At 45.1% G+C, this 24,898-nt stretch overlaps 2 protein-coding genes across 3 annotated transcripts in view; one reads left to right on the top strand and one right to left on the bottom strand.

The window, feature by feature from the left end:
- Window positions 1-7,192, bottom strand: part of LOC144508368 (cell surface glycoprotein MUC18) — a 26,192-nt gene extending 19,000 nt beyond the window's left edge. The window contains exons 1-2 of the mRNA XM_078236223.1: window positions 6,922-7,192; window positions 578-699 (exon numbers count right to left, since the gene is read on the bottom strand). Coding sequence (XP_078092349.1) covers window positions 578-699; window positions 6,922-6,979 — 180 coding nt within the window. The 5' untranslated portion in view covers window positions 6,980-7,192. The remainder of the gene's footprint in view (window positions 1-577; window positions 700-6,921) is intronic.
- Window positions 1-16,478, top strand: part of LOC144508369 (CD276 antigen homolog) — a 309,505-nt gene extending 293,027 nt beyond the window's left edge. Inside the window, exon 6 of one of the 2 annotated variants that reach the window (XR_013500268.1) lies at window positions 16,446-16,478. The gene's annotated coding sequence lies outside the window, so the exon portion shown is untranslated. Of the gene's footprint in view, window positions 1-16,437 lie in introns of both variants that reach the window. The other variant, XR_013500269.1, reaches the window with a different exon arrangement.
- Window positions 16,479-24,898: the final 8,420 nt, after the last annotated feature.

Genomic DNA, 24,898 nt, shown 5'->3' on the forward strand with positions numbered 1-24,898 from the left:
GTCCCCATCAAACACTCCCAGGACAGGTACAGCACGGGGTTAGATACAGAGTAAAGCTCCCTCTACACTGTCCCCTTCAAACACTCCCAGGACAGGTACAGCACAGGGTTAGATACAGAGTAAAACTCCCTCTACACTGTCCCCATCAAACACTCCCAGGACAGGTACAGCACGGGGTTAGATACAGAGTAAAGCTCCCTCTACACTGTCCCCATCAAACACTCCCAGGACAGGTACAGCACGGGGTTAGATACAGAGTAAAGCTCCCTCGACACTGTCCCCCATCAAACACTCCCAGGACAGGTACAGCACGGGATTAGATAAAGAGTAAATTTACCCCTTCTCAGTGTCCCAATCTCTCTTCCCTCATGGAGAAAATTCCCTTCTCTCTGACGTATGTCTGTGGTTGTGTTACCGATAGTGAAACAAGTATCTGTCCTATCAGTTCCGCAAGCCTGTGGTATACTTTATCATAGGCTCCCTTTATCATAGGTTTTTTTCCCACCACACTGTGTCTTATGGGACTCTTCAGTAAGACTTTATTTCATGAAAGGACACAAGTAATGTAGAAACTCACTTTGTGGTACATTTGGAATTTGGCTTGGGACATATCCTCTCCATCACCAACACACTGCAAGGTTACATCACTTCCTTCCACAATTGGGCCACTTGGCTCCTTAATCACCACTCGCAATCTCTCTGCAAATTCAACAATAGAAATATCACTCATTCCATCTTTGAAGTTTATTTCCTTGGATTCACGAGAACGCACAGATCTGGTTTGGGGACATATTCTCTCACTCCTTCCATCTGTGGTTAAAAGGAATATATCTGAATGGTAAAAAGTTATAAACAGTGAAGATCCAAAGAGACTTGGGGGGGTCCCAAAAATGTCATGAAAATAATGAAAAAGCCCAAATGGAACGCTGGCCTTTCTGTCTTGAGGACTAGAATGCTTGGGGGTAAAAGTCATGCTTTAGTTATACAAAGCCCTGGTTAGACCGCCCCCGCAGCCATTATAAACAGTTCCAGCTCCCACGCCTCAGGAAGGATATATTGTCCATGGAAGGAATGAAGTGTGGAATCACTGTCATGATACTAGGACTCCAAAGGTTAGACCACGAGAAAATAGCCGGAACTCCCCGAACTCACCCGTGGCTGGGATGCTCCGGTCCCGCTGCTATGAATGGTGCTTTGGCCGAACACCAAATTCTCCATTCCCGCTGGCAGTGGGCCATATGAGATCAGAGAATCCCAGCCAAGATTTCTTGGAAGGTTAAGGAGTTGATTTGATCAAAGTTTTCAAGACACAATGGGTGGGATTGTCTTGTCCTGCCTGCCAGGGGAATCCCAGCAGGCTGGATACAGACCATGCAAAGACCCGTAGTTAATGCGGCCGGAGAAATCCTGCTCGTACTGTTGTAGCCCTTTGATGTGTTGGAGCATGACATCAACAGAAGGAAGTTGATGTCAGTGTTCTAGTGATGTTATGCTGCAATCCCGTAAAGGCACAATGCAACACTGAGGGTCACAGATAGGGTCAGTAGGGAGAGAAACTATTCCCTCTGGTTGAAGAGTCTAGGACAAGGGCCCTGATTCTAATCCTCAGGGTATGAGGAGCAATATTAGGAATGCTCCCAAAGGGAGATGAGTCATGTTGCTTCACGATACAGCGACTGGAATGAAATTGTTATATAAATTACGGTTGCAACAGAATGCATCATAATTATAGACTAGTTTGCCCAACCTCACTGAATTGAATTTCTTTTTAGATATTGGGCTTCTTAAATAACAACAATGCTTGTTTGAAATCAGAGGAAAATCATTGGCTGGGCTACATTCCTGCTTCCTAATAACTATCTAAAGCAGAATCGGAATACCAACATGGAGCCATCTGGATCGAACAGGAAATTGTTTGCAGTTCAATCAACAGATGTTTCAATTCTAGACTGTATTGTGCACTGCTTAAAGCTGAGATCAAGCAGACATCCACAATTGCCACAACCTCCAACTGATAAGAAAAATACCCAATTTCAGGCCTGGACCCATCACCCCTGGGATTGAAGCTTTAGTCCAGCCCAGCGCGTTGGGCCACAAGCCTCCTTTCTCCTCGAGTGCGTACAAGCTGCAAATGGCATGAGTGTTTAACTTGCCCAGAGGCACTTATTTAGGAAATAGAACTAATGCACAGATCCAGTGGCAGCTGGTTTTTAATGATGGCTTCAATATATTGTTGGGGTAAAAAATGCACGTTTGGTTTAGGAAAGGAAAAGAAAGGTTGGGGGGGGGGGGGGCGGTGGTTTGGAAGACAGGTGAAGGATGAGGGAAGGAAGGAATTGCAATTATATGACACTTTTCACAACCATCTATGATCAATTCAGTCCTCCTCAAGCAAGGCCACCATTGGTAAATGGGGCCTCTTGGCACGGTAGGTAGCATCTCTGGGTTCGAGTCCCACTCCGGGAGGTGATGGCCGAGGAAGGTGCATTGATTAATCTGGCGAATCTATAAACTCTTCCCAGCACGTGCCAATGGCAGGTGGCAAGAGTAGGAGAGATACCAGGTCAGCGATGGAAGTAATGTTCGAACCTCTCCTATCACAATCCAGAGTACAACATGTATGTAAAATTGCACATTGCCATGACAACACAAAGCTCCCCCCCCCACCCCTCCCCTCCCCACCCCCCTCCCACCACCTCACCTTCCCAATTCAAGGGTTAAAAAGCCTTAACTCAATGGATTTTATCCTCACCCAAGCTAAACCCACCAGGGAAAAGCATTCTGCACTAATAAAACCACAGTGAAATCATAACTTGCCCTGGGTGGCATGGTGCACAGTGGTTAGCACTGCTGCCTCACAGCATCAGGGACCAGGATTCGATTCCCGGCTTGGGTCACTGTCTGTGTGGAGTCTGCACGTTGTCTGCGTGGGTTTCCCTCCGGGTGCTCCGGTTTCCTCTCACAGTCCGAAAGACGTGCTGGTTAGGGTGCATTGGCCATGCTAAATTCTCCCTCAGTGTAACCCGAACAGGCACCGGAGTGTGGTGACCAGGGGATTTTCACAGTAACTTCATTGCAGTGTTAATGTCAGCCTACTTGTGATTAATTAATAAAATAAACATTTTATTGCTGCCTCAGTGGGTTACATGGCTAAGGCTGCAAAGCTGCCTGCCCTATGATTGAACCAGCAGCATGAAGGACCCACTTTCCTTAATTAGCCTCCTTGCAGCTTCCCCCCCGAACCCCCTCTCTCCACCCTTGTCCCCCCTCTTCGATGTTGGGGGTCCCTGGAACCATCTGCTGGGACCAGAGGTCAATGGGCACCGCAAGGACTGGGGGTGTTTCATCATCCCATCCAAACCATATTTTGCTTTGATGTTTTAAGCTCCCTTTGAGATTCCGGTTGCTTTGCTGTAGGTATCCCTTTAAGGGGCTGATTTTCAATTTACCTCTGTTGTTGATTTTCTTTGTTCAGTTACCCAAAAGAAGCATTGCCTCCCCTCCCCACCCCATCCCTGCCACCCTCATTTCTCGATTGCCTCCTCCTGGCATTAGGGTGGCACGGTGGCACAGTGGTTAGCACTTTTGCCTCACAGCGCTAGAGACCCGGGTTCGATTCCTGGCTTGGGTCACTGTCTGTGTGGAGTTTGCATGTTCTCCCCGTGTCTGCATGGGCTTCCTCCGGGTGCTCCGGTTTCCTCCCACAGTCCACAGGTGTGCAGGTTAGGTTGATTGGCCATGCTAAATTGCCCCTTAGTGTCTGGGGGATTAGTGGGTAAGTGCATGGGGTTATCAGGATAGGGTCTGGGTGGGATTGTGGTCGGTGCAGACTTGATGGGCCGAATGACCTCCTTCTGCAATGAAGGATTCTTTGATTATCACTGGAAAAAGTGCCACCTTCCTCCCGCAGCGACCTGAAAACTGCTCAACGTTGGCACTCACCTCTGTTCTAGAAAAATCCTGCCCAAGACTGACAGCAGCCTCAGAACCAAACTCAGCTCTCATGCATCCCCCCCAACCAACCCCCCCATCCCCCCACCAACCCCCCCCCACCCACCGTCTAGTCAAAGGCTGCCAATGGCAGATACTCAAAAGTAAACAGAAAACGTTAGCATCTGTCCATAGCGAAAGAGGCAAGTCTCGCTTACCCTCCAGCCCTGAAAGAAACTTTTAGCTTTTCAAAAGGGTTTGTGCAAAAGTAATATGGAATAACTTGAAAGTCGTGTCTGGCAACAAGTCTGAGCAACAACAATAACACAAAAAAAAAATCAGGTTTGGCAACATGTCAAGACATGAGAGTGACTCACTTCTGAAATGTGCTACATGTTTTGAAGACACGTATTGCTTTGGGATCATTTAAGACGCGCATTTACAACCAAAAGATCGCAAAGGACTGTATTTTCCGAAAAGTGAATGATTCTTCTTCATTCCTCGATGACCACCCCTCTCCCCACCCCCACTCCCTTCACTACGACACTTACAGGCTGCGACAAAATGGCTTCCCTCCTATCCAACAGGGAGAGGCTTAAGCTGGGGATAGAGTTCCTGAGAATGTGGCAGTGTGCCAATCTCTTTTACACGGGCCCATTCTGTAATCTCAGCCGGTTCACCTGATGTAGTTGCATCTCAGGTGAGGCTAACCATGTCCCCAGTTAAATCTATCTATACGTATTTCCCAAAGGAAGGTTCATGGGTGGAAAGGGCGGGGGGGGGGTCAAGGTTACGATCATTGTACACCGGGGGAGGATTCACTTTCCCCCCCACTCACCTCTCCACTGCTGTGCATTTTCCAGAACCGGACACTTACAATTCCACGACGTCTAGGGTGTTTTGTGCGGCTCACCCATTCCGTCCTCAGGGAACCCACCACACGGTGTTTGCCTTCGGCAGGAGCAGAAGATTTTGCCAGTGGGAAGGGATGGGAAATCCCAACCCAGGAGTTGGGTCAAATTAACGGCATCCGACATGACTGGGCTGGCAATAGCGCTCTGTGAGTTTGGGACTGAAGATCATGGGCTTGAATCCCATGCCAGGATGCGGACACCAAACTCTCAGCAGTCAGGGAGAGATGTGGGCCAGAATTCTCCGACCGTTCATGCCCCACTGCCACTGCCAGCGTGGATGGAGAATTTGGCACTCAGTCAAGCTTCCACTCACAGCAGTGGGACCGGAGAATCCCAGCCACCGGTGAGGCCGGAGAATTTTGGCTGTCACCTTTCAGGTGAGATGCTAAAACAAGACTGGATGTAAAAGATTGGCATGCACTCTCTCGAAGACAAAGCAGGGGTCTTGGCCAATATTTAGCCCTCAATCCACATCAAACACAAATAACTTATCTGGCCATTCTCACATTGGTGTTGGTGGGAGCTTGCTGTGCACAGAATGGCCACCGCAATTCCCACATTGCAACAATAACCACACTTCAGAATGACTTCAGTGACTGAAAAGAGCTGGGGGGGCGGTGTTCTTAAAAGGTGCTATATAAATGCAAGTCTTTATTTAATTATCTCCCTAGTTAGAGGGCAGTGGACACTGCAGCATCTCTCCAATCAACAATTCACCACATCCAGGATAGACTTTCTAGCCTGCAAGGACTGGTTTCAGGATTTACCTCCTAACATTCAGGCAAGTTTCCCAGTTCACACTGAGAGCTACCTGGTGGGATTTTATGGGCTCACTCGATCCGAGATTGGAAAATCCTGCCCAAGGTCAACAGACATTTCCATTGTCCGCGCCTCACCTGCTCCAATTCCAGGGGGGTAGAAACACGAAGGAAATGAGCTAGACTTAAACCTTGCTGTAGGAACAGGAAGTGAACACAAATAAATATTCTTACCTACTTGATTGATTGCTATCTATTGGTCTGGTGTCGTTGAGAAAGCTGCAGTATATTGATGGGGTGCACGCACGATTCACTGGGTCTAACTCCCTCTAATTAACTTCACATTCACCACTGTCGCAGTGTGTCTGTGTGGGTTTCCTCTGGTTCCCTCCCACAGTCCAAAAGACGGGCTGGTTAGGTGCATTGGCCATGCTAAATTATCCCTCAGTGTACCCAAACAGGCACCAGAGTGTGGCGACAAGGGGATTTTCACAGTAACTTCATTGCAGTGTTAATGTAAGCCTCCCATCCATTGACTCCTTCTACACCACCTCGGAAAAGCAGCCGGCATAATTAAGGACCCCACACACCCCAAACATGTTCTCTTCCACCTTCTTCCATCAGGAAAAAGATACAAAAGTCTGTGGTCACCTACCAACTGACTCAAGAAGTTTCTTCTCTGCTGCCATCAGACTTTTGAATGGACCTACCTTGCACTAAGTTGATCTTTCTCTACACCCTAGCTATGACTGTAACGTTACATTCTGCACTCTCTCGTTTCCTTCTCTATGAACGGTATGCTTTGTTTGTACAGCGTGCAAGAAACAATATTTTTCACTGTATAAGTGACAATAATAAATTAAATCACTTGCGACGCTAATAAATAAACTTTTAAAACTTTAAACACTGAGTTAACGCCAGTCCTGAGTTAAAGCAGTCTGATCAAGGCTCTTGCTGAGATATTAGTTAACCTTTCTGTTTAACTGGATTCCAGTCAACAGATCAAGTTGACCTTGCAATTTCCGACATTTTATGACTGTGTTTCAGCTCGCCAGCATTTGACGATTGCATTTAATACTCAGTTGTTTTTGCTCTTGCTGCTTTTAGTCCCTCTCCCAACCAAAGAGACCTCAAATGTTATCATCACCAAATTCGTTCCACCCCCACCTCCCCCAGGCGTGGAATCGTTAGCAATATTCCTTACCAATGAATATCATGATTTTCAGATACACATAGCTTTCTTTCCTGCAGGGATCAGAGTTAGATGGTGACACATAAAGCAGGGGAATTTGAGAGTTCGCCTCCAGGTTTTAACTTACCATTCAGAACCACTTGGAAACAAATGCAAACCACCAGGAAGAACTGGAGACAACTCATTTTCAAAGCTGTTTTCAAATGAATATCACCACCGTTCGTGACTCTATTCCGAGCTCTAGCTGTACACAACTCTTATCTGTTCATCTGAAGGAGGCGGGGAGATCATATTTTAATTTTGTTCCGGGTTTGGTGGTGGTATTAAATGATTTTGTGTAACACACTTGTGTATTTTTTGATGCAGTGGCCAGTTTCTATTGAAGGAATTATTGCAGGAAATGTATTTTTTTCCTTCCGCCCACTCCCCCCCAGCAAAACTTTAATTTTTTTGGCTACGATTTATATTTAATTGTCAGTCACTTCCTTAAACTTTCCACCAATGCTGTTACTAGGAGTGAGGTGACGCCACTTGTAACTGAGTGAAAAGAGCTCTCTCACCTTGTGTTTCTGTGCTCCTCCCTTGTGTAGAGGTTGTCAGTCATGTGAGGGGGATTTCCAAGCTTGGGTAAGAGCGTCGCTTCTGTGTGTCGGTGACAGCAGGACAGCTTTCAAACAGTGAAAAAAAACATGTGCATCAGAGAAACCCGACAGTGCAGAAGAGGACATTCGGCCCATCGAGTCTGCACTGACGCTCTGATGCAGCATTTTATCCAGGCTCTCTCCCCACATTTCCCATGTCTAATTCACCTAACCAGCACGTCTTTGGGCACTAAAGGACAAGTTAGCATGGCCAATCCACCTAACCCGCACATCTTTGGACACTAAGGGGCAATTTAACATGGCCAATGCACCTAACCTGAGCACCTTTGGACACTAAGAGGCAGTTTAGCATGACCAATGCACATAGCCTGCGGATCTTTGGACTCTAAGGGGCAATTTAGCATGGCCAATCCACCTAACCTGCACATCTTTGGACATTAAGGGGCAATTTAGCATGGCCAATCCACCTAACCCGCACATCTTTGGACACTAAGGGCCAATTTAACATGGCCAATGCACCTAACCTGAGCACCTTTGGACACTAAGAGGCAGTTTAGCATGACCAATGCACATAGCCTGCGGATCTTTGGACTCTAAGGGGCAATTTAGCATGGCCAATCCACCTAACCTGCACATCTTTGGACATTAAGGGGCAATTTAGCATGGCCAATCCACCTAATCTGCACATCTTTGGACACTAAGGGGCAATTTAGCATGGTCAATGCACCTAACCTGCACATCTTTGGACACTAAGGGGCAATTTAGCATGGCCAATTCACCTAACCTACACATTTTGGGGTGCTAAGGGGCAATTCAGAATGGCCATTCCATACAACCTGTGCATTTTTGGGCTGTGGGAGGAAAACTGGAGTACCCGGAGGAAACCCATGCAGACACCGGGAGAATGTGCAAACTCCACGCAGTCACCCGAGGCAGGAATCGAACCCAGGTCCCTGGCACGGTGAGGCAGTGGTGCTAACCACTGTGCCACCGTGCCACCCTTACAGAGAGCTGCAATCATCCTTCGAAATTTTATTGGGATGATATCTCCTTTCCCACAGTTATATTGCAAAACCCACCATAACAATTCCGATTACCAAGTCACTTCTTAAATTGTGACACAATGAATAGGTTAATCACTTCCATCAATATTCCTTTGTGATGCTTTTTCCTTCATCATATTTCCTTGGACAGAATTGTACCACCAGCCACCATTAATGACAGACCTGCTTCCCTCCACCCCCCTTCACCTCTCAAAATTTTGATTTGTTTACTTATTTTGTTGGAGGGAAACACTTCTTTTGAAATGAAATATCTGGAACCTCTGATAGCCTGACTCTCCTCATCAATCTCCATAAAGAATTCTCTGAACTATCTTCAACTCTATTCCCCATTCTGGTAGAATCTGAGGGAACATCACTGCTACGATTTTAACAAACATTTATTTTCCTGGTGCTACCTTTCTTGCCATTGCTATTCGTTTTTCATTTAGTTTCCAACAAGGGAGGCAATGGCCGAGAGGTATTATCGCGAGACTACTAATCCAGAAAGTCAGCTAATATTCTGAGGACCCGGGTTTAAATCCCGCCATAGCAGATGATGGAATTTGAATTCAACAAAAAATTTCTGGAATTAAGAATCTGCTGATGCCCATGAAACGATTATCGGAAAAAAACATCTGGTTCACTAATGTCCTTTAGGGAAGGAAATCTGCCGTCCTTACCTGGTCTGGCCTACATGTGACTCCAGAGCCACAGCAATGTGGTTGACTCTCAACTGACCTCCAAGGGCAACTAGGGATGGGCAATAAATGCTGGACCAGTGAGCAACACCTGTGTCCCATGAATGAATTTTTAAAAAGTCAGCCCGAATATGTTGTTACAATGGGAACATTTCGGCATCTGAAGGTGACTTTTGCCCCCAGCATTTTCCTTTCTGATGAGGTGAAATTTCTTGACCATTCCGAGCTGAACCTTTTCTTCTTTGGCTACCTGCCCTCCTTTCACCTTCCCATCCTCTCTCCTTCTCAGGTTCATAAGGATGGCGGAAAAATGTTTGGTCTATTGACCAGCTCATAATCTCTGCTGCCTGCCTAACTATTTTAACCCTTAGTTCTTCAACATGGGTCCAAACAATTAAAGGACATAAATCTTGAAATTCTTCCAAGAGATACTTCCCTCAGAGCTTCATAGATCCATAGAGGTTTACAGCACAAATAGAGGCCATTTGGCCCACCGTGTCCAAACTGATCAACAAAGATCTGATTACACTGATCCCATTCCCCAGTGCTTAGCCCATAGCACTGGAGGTCACGGCACTGGAAGTGGATATCTAAATACTTCTTAAATGTTACAAGAGTTTCTGGCTCAACCACCCTTTCAAGCAGCGAGTTCCCAACTCCCACCACCGACACCTCAGGGACTGCAACGGTTCAAGAAGGCAGCTCACCACCACCTTCTGAAGGACAACTAGGGATGGGCAATAAATGCTGGCCTCGCCAGTGATGCCTACATCCTGTAAATAAATAAAAAAACACTGTTGTGCCTGCCGCACAGTCTGTTTTAACCCTTATACGGTGGACAAAGAATTGAGAGTAGACTTCTTGTTAGTAGAATATTTATTTAAACAATCAATAATCACCCACCCAACCAACAATAAGTTATCTTACAGAAATACTAAAGTTCAAGTCTAATACTAGACCTTGACTTAACTTTTGCATGACTGGCAAGTACCCAAGCAGATATTGGCCTTTATCTGTGCGCTGGTCTCTGTAGCCCTCTGCGTAGTCTGGTCCTTTGGTCTTGTCTGGCACTCTGGCTCTGGTCTTCCTTTCTTCTCAGGTGTGGTGGCTCTCCTCATGCTGGTCATTGCTGGTGATGGTCACCATTGTTGTAGCTCGTTCGTAGGGTCAGAGAGAGAGAGAGAGAGACAGAGCTTCTTCTGTTGTGCAGCACATTTTATCCCTCCTTGGTTTTGTGTCCTTTTTGGTGGTCTCCTGATTCTTGTCAATCAATCGATCAGGGCTTGATCACCCTGATCGATAAGAGTCCAATCAGGTGCTGCCACACTGATCTCTGTGTGTGTACCCAACAGCCATTTCTGTAAATAAACTCCGAAGGTTCGGTGCAACCCAGGGGCCTCGGAACCATAAACGTGAAATACGAGTGATTAGGGTCAAGCATTTGGTTCCCTGCCTGAAGTACAGTATTAGTCTCCTTACTTAACGGGAGGTGTAAATATATTTGAAGCAGTTCAAAGAAGATTAAGATGTGGAGATGCTGGTGTTGGACTGAGGTGGACACGGTAAGAAGTCTCACAACACCAGGTTAAAGTCCAACAGGTTTATTTGATATCATGGGCTTTTGGAGCGCTGCTCCTTCATCAAGTGAGTGGAGAGGTGGGTTCACAAACACGGCATTTATAGACACAATTGCAAGATAATGATTGGAATGTGAGTCTTTACAGGAAGAAGTCTCACAACACCAGGTTAAAGTCCAACAGGTTTATTTGGTAGCAAATACCATAAGCTTTCGGAGCTTCTGTTCTCTGTTCTCCATCTGACGAAGGAGCATTGCTCCATCTGACGAAGGAGCATTGCTCCGAAAGCTTATGGTATTTGCTACCAAATAAACCTGTTGGACTTTAACCTGGTGTTGTGAGACTTCTTACTGTGCTTACCCCAGTCCAAAGCCGGCATCTCCACATCAGTCTTTACAGGTACAGACAATGTGAGTGGAGACAGGGATAATCAAGGTCAAAGAGGTGTGAATTGTCTCAAGCCAGGACAGTTAGTAGGATTTTGCAAGCCCAGGCCAAGTGGTGGGGGTTACAGATAGTGTGACATAAACGCAAGATCCCGGTTGAGGCCGTCCTCATGCGTGCGGAACTTGGCTATCAGTTTCTGCTCAGCAATTCTGCGTTATTGTGTCTTGAAGGCTCCTTGGAGAACGCTTACCTGAAGATCGGAGGCTGAATGCCAAACAAAGTTAATACCTGGAATGGGTGGGTTGTCTTATGAGGGAAGGTGGGAAAGTTTAGGCTTCCATCTACTTGAATTTCGAAGAGTAAAAGGTGTGGTGACTTGATTGAAAACATATAACATCCTGAGCAGACTTGACAGTTTGGGTGTGGAGATGATGGGGGCAATTCTCCCAGAAGTGCTGAATTAGCAAGAAAACTGGTCCAGATCGCAACTGTTTTTTCAGTGCAACTTCAGACCTGAATCTCCCATTCTGTGCAATGCAGAGGTCACAATCGTGAATATCATCCCGCTAGTTTCCCAAACGTGGAGCTACTCTAAACCCCGCCGGAGTGAAATTATACTGGCGGGTGGGAGATGGTATCGGGCCCGGCAGGTTCCATGCAGGGACCGATAATCACACGTAAGATAGATTTAAAATACATTAAAAACAGATTTAAATCACTTACCTCTCTTCCCACCGGTTTCCAGCGCGGTCCCGACTGCGACAGCTCCCTGGCTCTGGAGACACGTATGTTTCGGAAATGCATGTGCGAATCCCACAAAATGGCCGACACGCGATTCTCCGGACTGGACCCACCAGAAAATTTGTGGGTCGCAATGGGAGAATCACCCCCAATGTTTCCTCCTGTGGAACAATCTAGAACTCAGAGTCACCGTTTGAAAGGAAGGGGATGTATTTTTAGGACAAAGATGGGGAAATTCTTTTTATCTAAAAGGATTGTGAAGATTTGGAATTCTCTTCATCAAAAGGTGGTTGAGGCAGAGTTAGATAGATTCCCAAGAAGCAAGGGGTGGAAAGATTATCAGGGTAGGCAGAATGTGATATTAAGGTTAAAATAAGATCAGCCATGATTGTGTTGAATGATGGAGCAGGCCCAAAAGGCCAAGTGACTTACTGCTGCTCCTGATTTGTTAATACATAGTAGAGGGTAGCTTTCAATTCCATTTTTTAATGGAAATGAAATTCCACTAGCTGCCATGGTGAGATTTGAGCTAGTCTGGGCCCCTGGTTACTAGTCCAGTCACATTACCACTCAATCGCCATCTTCCCCAGTTGCCCAGCTCCATGTGACACAGCTTTTCTAGTTAAGCTAGGCGTCTGTTCAAGCATGGACATGTCACGAAGCACATCGAGTTGTCAATGACTCAGTTTCTATTTCAGCCCTGTCAGAAATTGTCCATCTTCTGAGTACTGCAATGGGAGCTAGCGCTCTGAGAATGAGAAACATAGAAGATAGGAGCAGGAAGAGGCCATTTGGCCCTTCGAGCCTGCTCCACCATTCATTACAATCATGGCTGATCGTCCAACTCAATAGCCTAATCCCACTTTCTCCACATAACCTTTGATCCCATTCGCTCCAAGTGCTATATTTGGCCACCTCTTGAATACATTCAATGTTTTGGCATCAACTACTTTCTGTGATAATGAATTCCACAGGCTCACCATTCTTTGGGTGAAGAAATGTCTCAACTCCATCCTAAGTGGTCTACCCCGAATCCTCAGTCTGTGACCCCTGGTTCTGGACTACCCCACCATTGGGAATATCCTCCCTGCATTTACCAATATCTTCCCTGCATCTACCCAGACATCTATGTTTCTCCCCAGACCAGCAGCTTGGTAAAAGGCTTCAGTTGTAACTGCTGCTTTGAGAGTGGTGATTCCAATCTTCAGCCAGTTGCTTGGGTCAATAGGGATTTCTGTCATGCATAGATCCTTGCACTTTCATTCTGTATAAAGTAACTGAGAAAGTGTGTCTCCAGGTAAATAATGATATTCAGAATCATTGTACAAAGACATTCAATTTATGCCATCTTGTTTTAAATCTGGTCTCTGATATTTTGAGCTACTTTTCAGTGGGTAGATGGCCACATAGCTTCCTCTAAAGTTGGTGTCACAGTTGACCCAGACATTGGGTGCCAGTGCTTGTGTTTCTTCCTTTGTATCCTGCGCCTCCCCTCCCCCCCCACAAACTGGGGAGGGGGAGGAAGGAAGGGGGGAGAAAGGGGGGGAGGGAGGAGGGGGAAGAGGGGAAAGGAGTGGAGGGAGGAGGGGGCGGAAGCGGGGGGGATGGAGTGGAGGGAGGAGGGGGAGGAAATAGGAGGGGGAAGTGGAGGGGGAGGAGGGAGAGGGGGAAGGCAAAGGGGGTGGGGAGGGAAGGAGTGGGGGAGAAAGGGAGGGTGGGAGGAAGTAGGGGAGGGAGGAGGGGGGAGGAAGGAGGAGAGAAGGGGAGGAGGGGGAGAGGGGGAAGGGGAGGATGGGAGGATGGGGGGGAAGGGGAAGGAGGGGAAAGGGGGCAGAGGGGGTGGAACGGTGGGGCTGCAGGAGGGTGGGGGCGGGGCAGTGAGCTGGCTGTGTGGAAGGGACACACCATTGGAAATCATGGCAAACTTTTAGCTCAAATACTGGGGCATTACAACTCAAGTCACAAGGATTGCAGCCACACTCAAACCTCAATATAATCCACAGCAATCGTTCAGAAGGTAAAACATGAACTGAACTGGGAGGATTGACCTTCTGTGATATTTGTCAAATGAGGACATTATTGAATTGAAAGAAGTCAGTTTGTAAGTTTTGGTTTTCATTGATGGGTCCCACATGATGTTATTCGACTGTTTATCAGCTCCCAGTGCAGTGTGAAACATATTTCAACAAAGTTAATTCAGGAATGTTCTCATCATAAACCTCAGCAAGAGTCTTTATTGATTCAACCCTGGTTAACAGTTCAAGTTACACATGGGAATAATTTAAATACAATACCGAATAGTACAAATCACAGTTTATTTCAGTGTATCTAACTTGTGTCAAATAAATTACAACAAATACAATTTTCAAATTCAAATTCTGCTTCAAATTTTATCAACAATTTCTTCAACTTTCAAAACAAAAACAAGAGAATTTTATTGATCATCTTATGATTAAACAGTGAGAAGTTCATGTGGGAGGAGGTGTTTGAACAAAGTAACTGGAGCACTGAGCCCACAGCACAGAACAGTTTCCAACAATCACAACAACAATAAAAGTCATTAAAATTATAAACTATTTACCATTCTCTTCATTAGGTTTCAAAACATTTCCTGATGTGAATTTTGAAAGTTGCTGAATCTTTGAAGACTTCCCCACAATGAGGGCAGGTTTGAAAACAATTGTGAGCTTTCAACCGACAGTTATAAACAAAGCTCTCTCCACAATCAGGACATTTAAAGGGTCTCTCTCCTGTGTGGATCCGCTGGTGACGATGGAGGTGACCTGAGTTTGTGAAACTCCTCCCACAGTCTGTACATTGATAGGGTCTCTCTCCCGTGTGGATCCGCTGGTGACGATGGAGGTACCCTGCCCGTGTGAAAGTCTGTCCACAATCAGAACATTTGAAGGGTCTCTCTCCCTTGTGAATCCATTGGTGTTGATGGAGGAGGCTCCTCAAGTCTGTGAAACTCCTCTCGCAGTCCGTACATTTATAGGGTCTCTCTCCCGTGTGGATCCTGTGATGACGATTGAGGTTTCCAGCCTTTGTGAGTTTCTTCCCGTATTCGGGACATCAAACACCTTCTCTCCTGTGTGGATCCGTGGCTGGTGAAGATGTTCTGATTTTATGAATTTGTTCCCCTGTGCAGATTTTGTGGATGATCCCTCCTCTGCTTGATGCTGCAAAAGCCCATTGCTTGAAGGAGTTTTGTCTTTTTAAAATCTGCCCACTGGATTCAGGATGCTTTTGCATCTGCTTGACAAGAAAATCCACAGTGGAGAATGTAACTCTGCAGTAACGGCAAGGATGACACTCATCTTGTTCCCCTGCTGGAGAAGAAAGATGGAAAATTGTCAGTGTGATCAAACATCTAGAAGCTTCCCTTCGAGATACAAACATCAATTCCATGGCTCAATGAAAACAAGTGCAGGACGTATTCCTGGTGTCTTGGCCAACATTCACCCACGACCCAACACACCAAACTCAGATTATCATATAATTACATCATTGCATTTGTTGGGATCTTGCTGTGTACCTGCTAAGCTGCTTAAATTTGCTTAAATAACAACAATGATTGCCCTCCTGAAGGCAGCAGATTGGATCTTAAGAAAATTGGGACATCGAGTGCATCAAAAGTGCTTCTGACAGAGCAATTCTTTCTAAACCTGAAAATTATCAGGATGATTTTAAAGGGAACAATTCCTGATCACAGTGCCCGCTCGCTGTCCCGTGCCAGGAAATTCCCACCTGAGGTCCTGGGGGGAAAACAAAATCGGAATGTGAATACAAACTCTGTCTCAGAGACAGAGATCTACTCCAACTGAGGAGAATTAACGCACCCATGATTCATGTTCAGGGACCAGGAGAGGGAACACTGGCTGAATTCACTCTTTTCCCGAGGGAGCCTTCCGGTGGGAACCGCAGCAGGACAGGAACATTTTAAACATTGGAAAAATGCTGCAGAGCTGATTGTCCAATCAGGGGCTGGCTTCTGGAGAAATCAGGCTCTGATTGGATGAGCGGAGAAAGAGGAGTGATGGGAAAAAAGGGCCCAGGAATGGAACTCAGACCCGGCACCAGAACACGGGGGAGGGGGGGCGGGGGATGTCCAGCATGGGGTTCGGAACGAGAGATAGAGGGGAGAGTTAGTGTGTGTGAGAGAGAGAGAGCAAGTGTGTGTGTGAGAGGGAGCGTGCGTGGAAGAGATAAGGGAATGAGTGTGTGTGTTTGTGTGAGAGAGGGAGTTCAGTGTGTGTTAAGCCCGGGGGGGGGGGGGGGGGGGGCGGTGAGTGTATCATAGAGAGAGGGTGAGTGTGTGAAAAAGAATGATTGTTTACGAGAGAGGGAGCTACAGTGTGCGAGTGTGAGAGAGGGTGAGTGTATGAAAGAGGGAGGTAGGGTGTGACAGATGGAGTGGGTGTGAGAGGGCGAGTGAGTGTGTGTGGGGGAGGAAGTGACTGTGTGTGTGTGAGAGAGTGTGAGAGGGAGAATATGCGTGAGAAACAGTGATGAGTGTGTGTGTGAAGGAGGGCATTGAGTGTGTATGAGGAGGTGCTGAGTGTGTGTGATAGAGGGAGTGAATGTGTGTGAGTGAGGGAGCTAGAGTGTGTGTGAAAGGGAGTGAGTGAGAGGGTGACTGTATGTGTGTCCCCAATATGGGCATCAGCTTTCCAGCATAATTCCTCCCATTAAAGGTGAGAAAATGGAAGACGTAAATATGTTTTAATCAGAGACTTTCTAGATCACCGTCTTATAAAGTGGGTATTACAACCACGGACACCGTTGGAGTGTGGGAGGGTCATGTCGCTGGTGAATGTATTTGTGACCGTGTTTCTCTTCATAAATCCTAACAAGTGCACAGATATAGTCAGAAAAGACTTGTTTACATTTGGTTTCAGGGTTCGAAGCTATTTCGTGACAAAAAGGGGCGTTGACATTAAGAGAAGTCTTGTGGCTCCCTGATGCACTGGGGAGGTCACTAAGATTCTGCAGCTTGAGAAGTTTGGGAAGGCCTGATCGATTTTGTATCTACTGTGCGACTGCACCATTAACACCGCAGACTTCAATTTGTAAACAAGTCTATAATGTGGCACTTTGTCACAATGACATTATCACAAAAAACAAAAGAATTTTTCACCTAAGTTCCCAATTTTGGTCAGAATTCTTACATTTCGATTGTTGTTTTGAATTCCACATTGTCATCCATTTGATGCCCAGTTCCTTTGCATATTCATCCCCATACCAGACCAGCAGCTCACAGCGAGGAGGAACAGGCTTGCAGGTCCTGTAGTAAATTTTGCCTTGGTGCTGAAAGGCCACAAGGTTCTGCTCCTCCTCCTTCCTGGCACAGTTAACAAATCTGGAACATAAGTGAATACTCAACTGGTGAAAGCTCAGTTCACATTGTTGCATCAATACACAATGAGAAACATGTTCGTGTCGTGTGTGACAATGACAGGGCATATCTCCACCCATTGCCAAATTTCACCTTCAAGCACACTGTCAGGAGGGGACACTCACTGGAGACCAATCACTTCAGTGTAGGTGTCAAAAACAGTCACCTCAACATTTCTGGGAAGATGGGATGGCGGGGGGGTGGGGGGGGGGGCGTTCAGGGGAGGCAGTAGACGTCTCCAGAAATATGCATTTCCCGGTTCCAGAGTCTTCCTGCTGCACTTCCTCTTTCAGAATAAGCTGAGTATTTTACAGCAAGCCATTTGATTTCTAGGGCACAGCCTCAAAATAAGGGGGGGCCGGTTCAGAACAGAGTTGAGGGGGAACTTCTTCTCTCAGAGGGTAGAGAATCTTTGGAATTCTCTGCCCATTGAAGTGGTGGAGGCTTCCTCGTTGAATATGTTTAAATCACGGGTAGATAGTTTTCTGATCGATAAGGGAATTAGGGGATATGGGGAGCAGGCGGGTAAGTGGAACTGATTCGCTTCAGATCAGCCATGATCTTGTTGAATGGCGGGGCAGGCTCGAAGGGCCAGATGGCCTACTCCTGCTCCTATTTCTTATGTTCTTATTTGTCAGGCACCACGTCACATTTCAAACACATATTGGGCGGCACGGTAGCACAGTGGTTAGCACTGCTGCTTCACAGCTCCAGGGTCCCAGGTTCGATTCCCGGCTCGGGTCACTGTCTGTGTGGAGTTTGCACATTCTCCTCGTGTCTGCGTGGGTTTCCTCCGGGTGCTCCGGTTTCCTCCCACAGTCCAAAGATGTGCGGGTTAGGTTGGTTGGCCAGGTTAAAAAAATTGCCCCTTAGAGTCCTGGGATGCATAGGTTAGAGGGATTAGTGGGTTAAATATGTGGGGGTAGGGCCTGGGTGGGATTGTGGTCGGTGCAGACTCGATGGGCCGAATGGCCTCCTTCTGCACTGTAGGGTTTCTATGATTTCTATGATATCCAGGGACAAAGATACCCTGCTGGGATCTTGGAAACCATCTCACTGCCCAACTCCCTTCATCTTCCAAAAACTCACTCGGAACTATGCACATGTTTAAATTCAAAGGTTCGGGGCCCTCAGTTGTGTGAAATTAGTTATTTGGAAATCTGCACAAAGGTAGATCCAGGCTGTTCTTTGCTGTGTTTGAATGTTGCCACAGCCACCCAGACTGAGAGGCTGTCTGGCCGTGGAGCAGAAACTCCTGCGGCATCATGCTGCAGCTGAGGATTGTAGAGCAAAGAGGAAAACACTGTGAGTCAGAGGGAGGAAAGAGGAAATCAGTCCAATCAGCTGGAGAGACAGGGATGGGTTCAAGGTGATCATTCAGCCTCGGGAAGATTGGCTGGGGCCAAGGTGCTCAAATCAGGACAATATTGTATCAGTTTTCCCTTACCTCATCCAATTTGAATTAGATTCATCCTTCGCGTCAATATATTCAAAATCCTGCTTGCCTTTACTGATCTGCAGAAAGGTATTTTCATTAAAAAATTAGACTTTTCACAGTTAGAAAATCAATTTGATCTTTATTTTTCACAAGTGATCAAGCTGAATACAAATGGCAAGGGGTTGGTCGTGGCCTCTCACTTCTTGCAATAAAACTTAACCAAACCCTTATCTGATTTCTGTGATTATACCGTTGAATAAGAAAGCCCAGAGCTACATACAAGCTACAAACAGAGGTGGTGAACAGTTCCAGGGAGCTTCACAAAGTCAGTGAAGATATCAATGCTCTCTGTCATGTTGCCATCTCTTCCACAACTTCCTCCTAACCTTAGCCTACTCCGTGCTGACCATTTCCCACTCAGATATCTCAAAGACTAACTCATCGCTCCCTAATGGCACCATTTTCCCAACATGGGGAAATCGTGTTAGTTTTATAAACAATCAAGGCATCCGTCAACGAGAGACCCATGAATTCAACAACCGTGTCCTTTATGAATACTGGAGGACCATACACAGGACATTCCTCAATGAAGAATGTCTCACAATCTTCACAAACTGTCAAAAAACAAATCAATTAAAGATCAATCAGGGTTTAAGTTCATTATTCAGGGTTTATGAAGGTGAAGAGGCTTTATCTGAAAAGGGGCAGATGACTTATTGGTCATAGATCTTTATTGTTTTATTGCAATTCAGTTTGCAAATATAAGCAGGATCTTTCTGTGATTGATCAGATGGTGAAAGTGACTGCGCACCTTCCCTTACTGAAAATTACATCCAGTGTCAGTCAGATCTTCCTCCCTCTGTTGCACAAAAGGGCTTGTTCTGGACGACATGTTCAGACTTTCACTCCAAGAAGGCAACACTGACATCAGGAACAGTAACAATGCGAAAGTATCTCCAAGTCATGCTCCACCTGAGAAGATATGCATGGGCAGTAATGGAACTTTGAATGTGGAGATCAAATTTCAAGGAAGCCTGAATATCATGCATGCAATAACCAATTATAATTTCAGAGACAATTATAAATTGTCACTTCCCACATCCCTTCCCATACTGAGGGATCCAAACTTGATTTTTACAATATATTGAATAAATGTAACGAAATGCATTGCCGAAAATAGACATAGGCTGTTATTCCTATAATCAGAGGATTTGAGTTTACAAAAGCAAGAAGTCATATTCTATTTTATTGCACAATTTCAGAATTTTAACTAATAATTTGTGATTACTTTTGTGATAGTTTTAAATTAAAGAAGAAGAATTACTGCCAGGAAAACACAGGCCTGATTTCCTCTCCTGTCGCTATGCCGTGCTGTATTGCTGTAGCAATGCCCTGGCTTACCAATGCCTCATGTCATCACACTAACACTCCCAATAAATTCTCCCTGACACAGAACTTGAACAAATCAACTGTAATTCTTCATACACAAAAGGTTGTCTGTTTGAACAGCAGACGTTGAACATATTTACAGAGTACAGATGGACGCGGAGTTAATACAACTTCAATCACTTCTGCACTGATCACATTGTCAACAGAGAAATTATTCAACCTTGAAATTTCCCCAAATATTTAAAATCAATATACATTATGAAAATAATTTATTCCAGGACAAATACCTTTAGTACATTCACTACGAGTATCGCTTTCCCAAACTAATGTACCTGTTTCTTTGTTGATATTTTTAACGGAAACTGTCTCTTCCACAGCTGAGACAGTGTCATTCGGGAAGCCCCCAAAGCCATCATTTTTATCCTCTTCTGAAGGGGATGCAATCGATGACGGATCCTTTTGGTTCTGAAATGTAGAAGATGTGGATTTTTGAATTCCTACAGAGATTATCTACAAGACAAAGTATTTATCGATATTCCACTCTGTTATTTATCTATATATTTAGTAAACAAAGGTTTCCCACAAACCATCTGAGAAAATCAGTCACTCCCTAGTCATAGAGTCATAGATGTTTACAGCATAGAAACAGGCCCTTTGGCCCAACTTGTCCATGCCGCCCTTTTTTTTTAAACCCCTAAGTTAATCCCAATTGCCCGCATTTGGCCCATATCCGTCTATACCCATGTAACTGTCTAAATGCTTTTTAAAAGACAAAATTGTACCTGCCTCTACTACTACCTCTGGCAGCTTGTTCCAGACACTCACCACCCTCTGAATGAAAAAATTGCCCCTCTGGACCCTTTTGTATCTCTCCCCTCTCACCTTAAACCTATGTCCTCTAGTTTTAGACTCCCCTACCTTTGGGAAAGATACTGACTATCTAGCTGATCTATGCCCCTCATTATTTTATAGACCTCTAAAAGATCACCCCATAGCCTTCTATGCTCCAGAGAAAAAAGTCCCAGTCCATCCAGCCTCTCCTTATAACTCAAACCATCAAGTCTGGGTAGCATCCTAGTAAATCTTTTCTGCACTCTTTCTAGTTTAATAATATCCTTTCTATAATTGGGTGACCAGAACTGTACACAAATTATTCCAAGTGTGGCCTTACCAATGTCTTGTACAACTTCAACAAGACGTCCCAACTCTTGTATTCAATGTTCTGACCGATGAAACCAAGCATGCTGAATGCCTTCTTCACCACTCTGTCCACTTGTGACTCCACTTTCAAGGAGCTATGAACATGTACCCTGAGATCTCTTTGTTCTGTAACTCTCCCCAACGCCCTACCATTAACTGAGTAAGTCCTGCCCTGGTTCAGTCTATCAAAATGCATCACCTCGCATTTATCTAAATTAAACTCCATCTGTCATTCATCAGCCCACTGGCCCAATTGATCAAGATCCTGTTGCAATTGGAGATAACTTTCTTCACTGTCCACTATGCCACCAATCTTAGTATCATCTGCAAATTTACTAACCATGCCCCCTATATTCTCATCCAAATCATTACTATAAATTACAAATAACAGTAGACCCAGCACTGATCCCTGAGGCACACCGCTGGTCACAGGCCTCCAGTTTGAAAAACAACACTCTGGCTTCTGTCAGGAAGCCAATTTTGTATCCATTTAGATACCTCACCCTGGATCCCGTGAGATTTAACCTTATGCAACAACCTACCATGCGGTACTTTGTCAAAGGCCATGCTAAAGTCCATGTAGACAACATCAACTGCACTGCCCTCATCTACCTTCTTGGTTACCCCTTCAAAAAACTCAATCAAATTTGTGAGACATGATTTTCCACTCACAAAGCCATGCTGACTGTCCCTAATCAGTCCTTGCATCTCTAAATGCCTGTAGATCCTGTCTCTCAGAATACCTTCCAACAACTCATCCACCACAAATGTGAGGCTCACTGGCCCTGTAGTTCCCAGGCTGTTCCCTGCATCCTTTTTAAACAAAGGCACAACATGGTACTAGTTCAAAAGCACTAAAAGATTTTGTCACTGTGGTCTTCATCCAATTTAAAAGTCTCCTCTGTTGCAAAATGTAATATAATTAACAGATACAACAACTTTTAGGTGTGTGTAATTGTTCACTATTAACATTAATGAACTGGGGGTTTGGGGTTGGGGGGGGGAAGGGAGGTAAAGGTTTCCAAATTTGCCGATGATACAAAGATGGTGAAAGGGCATGTTGTGAGGATATTGTGAATCTGCAACGGGATATAAATAGATGGGTAACGTGAAAACCTGGCAAGTGGGGAAATGTGAGGTCATGCACTTCACTAGGAGGAATCAAAAAGCAGGTTATTATCTAAATGGAGAGAGACTGCAAGTGGGTGAAGTACAGAGGGATCGAGGTGTTCTAGTTCATGAATCCTAAAAAGCTAGCAAGCAGGTCCAACAAGTCAATAAGTAGGCAAATGGCATTTTTGGTCTTTATTGCAAAGGGGTTGGAGTGTAAAAATAAGGAGGGTTTGTTGCAATTGTACAAGGTGTTGGTGAGGCCTCACCTGGAATACTGCAGACGATCTTGGTCCCCTTACCTAAAAAAGGATATTGTAACATTGGAGCCAGTCCCAAGGGGATTCACCAGGCTAATTATTGGGATGAGATGATTGTCCTATTAATAGAGACTAAAAGTCTGGGTCTGTATTCCTCAGAGTTTAAATGAGTGAGGAGTGACCTTATTCAAACATCCTGAGGGTGCTTGACAGGGTATATGGTGAGATGTTCTCACTGGTGGGAGAGTCTCGAACAAGGGGACAGAGCTACAAGATAAAGGGCCGGTCATTTAAAACTGAGGTGCGTAGACATTTCTTCTCGCATAGGGTGGTGAATCTCTGGAGTGTAGCACCAGGCTACACATTTCAGAAAGCTCCCATGTTTGATACCATCCTCCTGTGTTCTGTTCGCTGATATCAGCAATTGGAGCAAACTCATGCACAATCGCTGAAACATAAGAATTTTTGTCCAACAAACAACATAGAATTCTACCTGAGGTACACAAGCAACCGGATATTTCTAATACATGGCACGATCTATTCGAATTTAAGCACATCCACATTTGTACAAGGCAATTACAGAAACAAAATCCACAATTGAGGAATTATCTGTGTGAGTAAATAATAATCAGATACTATACTCGGTTTTCTTTCATTCTCTCAGCTTTTCTGAAGGAATTAAAATACGTTCTATCGGTGTTAATTATTATCCATTCTGTTTAAATCACTACACAGCAAATATTAACAGGAAAATCAAGACTCAGGGAGCATGAAATCAGAGCTCGATCATGATGCTTTTCAACATCACACACAAACTGATTTTTCCAGTAGAGCTCAAGACCTCAAAACTGCAGTGTCCCTGGTTCAGCCCAGATGTAGATTTCAGTGACTTATCAGTGATCACTGAGGTTTATCTTTGTGAACCATACTCTGGAGCCTCATGGTAACAAATAAAGTTAATGTCCACCATCTAAGAAATTTGCAGATATTCCATCTGTTCACAGACTTTGGAACAATTTATTCATCAACAACATTACGAAAAGTTAATTTTCCGAATCCCCAAGTCATGAAATTCAAACAGGATGAACTGCAGTTAAGGAATATAAATACAAGTACAAGTAAGTTCCCAGGGACACTAAGCAGACATGTCACATTGATAAAAGGAAACATTAAGTGCTGGAAAAGGGTGGGTTAAAATCCTGTAACTCCATCCCTACCAGCACTGTGGGTGTACCTACACCATGTGGATGGCAGCGGTTCAAGAAGGGACCTCATTACCACCTTCTCAAGGACAATTAGTGATGGGTGAGCTGGTCACGCCCAATGAGCTGATATTAAATAAATGAAGACAGAAAATGCTGAACGTGTGGAGAGGTCAATTTCAGTCTGAAGGAGGACAGCTGGTTAAAGTTAGAGTTGGGATTCTGCAGCTCGATATCTTTCCGATGCTGACAGGCCTGCAGTGAATATTCCGTACATTCAATCCTGCAAAAATTAAAATATTCCTATTATCTACAGTATTTAATTTGACTTCCCTTGCTGACATCAGGTACCTGCTGAATTAATCCAACCAATTTAGGATATCAGGAAAGAGCAGTACAGAGAATTTCTTTCCACCTTTGGCATCTGAATTTAAATCCAGCCCAACCTCCTCAGATGAAAAGGGGATTTCATCTCACGCTAGAGTGCTGGAAACATAGCACTCAGACGCAGGACGTCAAAGAGTCTTCTCACAGTTGTTATTTCTGGTACCTCGCTGATCCCTATTCCACCAATTGCAGAGTTAAAAGAAAGGAGCTTTACATTTGTGACAGCTGATGGTCACTCTCTGATCCAGGGAAAAGGCAGGGCAATAATGACATCTGAGATGCACAGTTCACCTCCATTATTCCAATAGATATCAGTTGTTTATTCCTGTGCAAGAATCTATATACAGAAGGAGTGAGAGAGGAAAGCTGCAATCACTATTTTTCATCCAGTTCCACTTATAAAACAAAGAACAAAGAAAATTACAGCACAGGAACAGGCCCTTTGGCCCTCCAAGCCTGCACCAACCATGCTCCCCAACTGAACTAAAACCCCCTACCCTTCCGGGGACCATATCCCTCTATTCCCATCCTATTCATGTATTTGTCCAGATGCCCCTTAAAAGTCACTATTTAATCTGCTTCCACTACCTGCCCCGGCAGCGAGTTCCACGCACCCACCACCCTCTGTAAAACACTTGCCTCGTACATCTCCTTTAAACCTTGCCCCTTGCACTT

The sequence above is a fragment of the Mustelus asterias genome, chromosome 20 (assembly GCF_964213995.1).
Source record: "Mustelus asterias chromosome 20, sMusAst1.hap1.1, whole genome shotgun sequence".
NCBI lineage: Eukaryota > Metazoa > Chordata > Chondrichthyes > Carcharhiniformes > Triakidae > Mustelus > Mustelus asterias.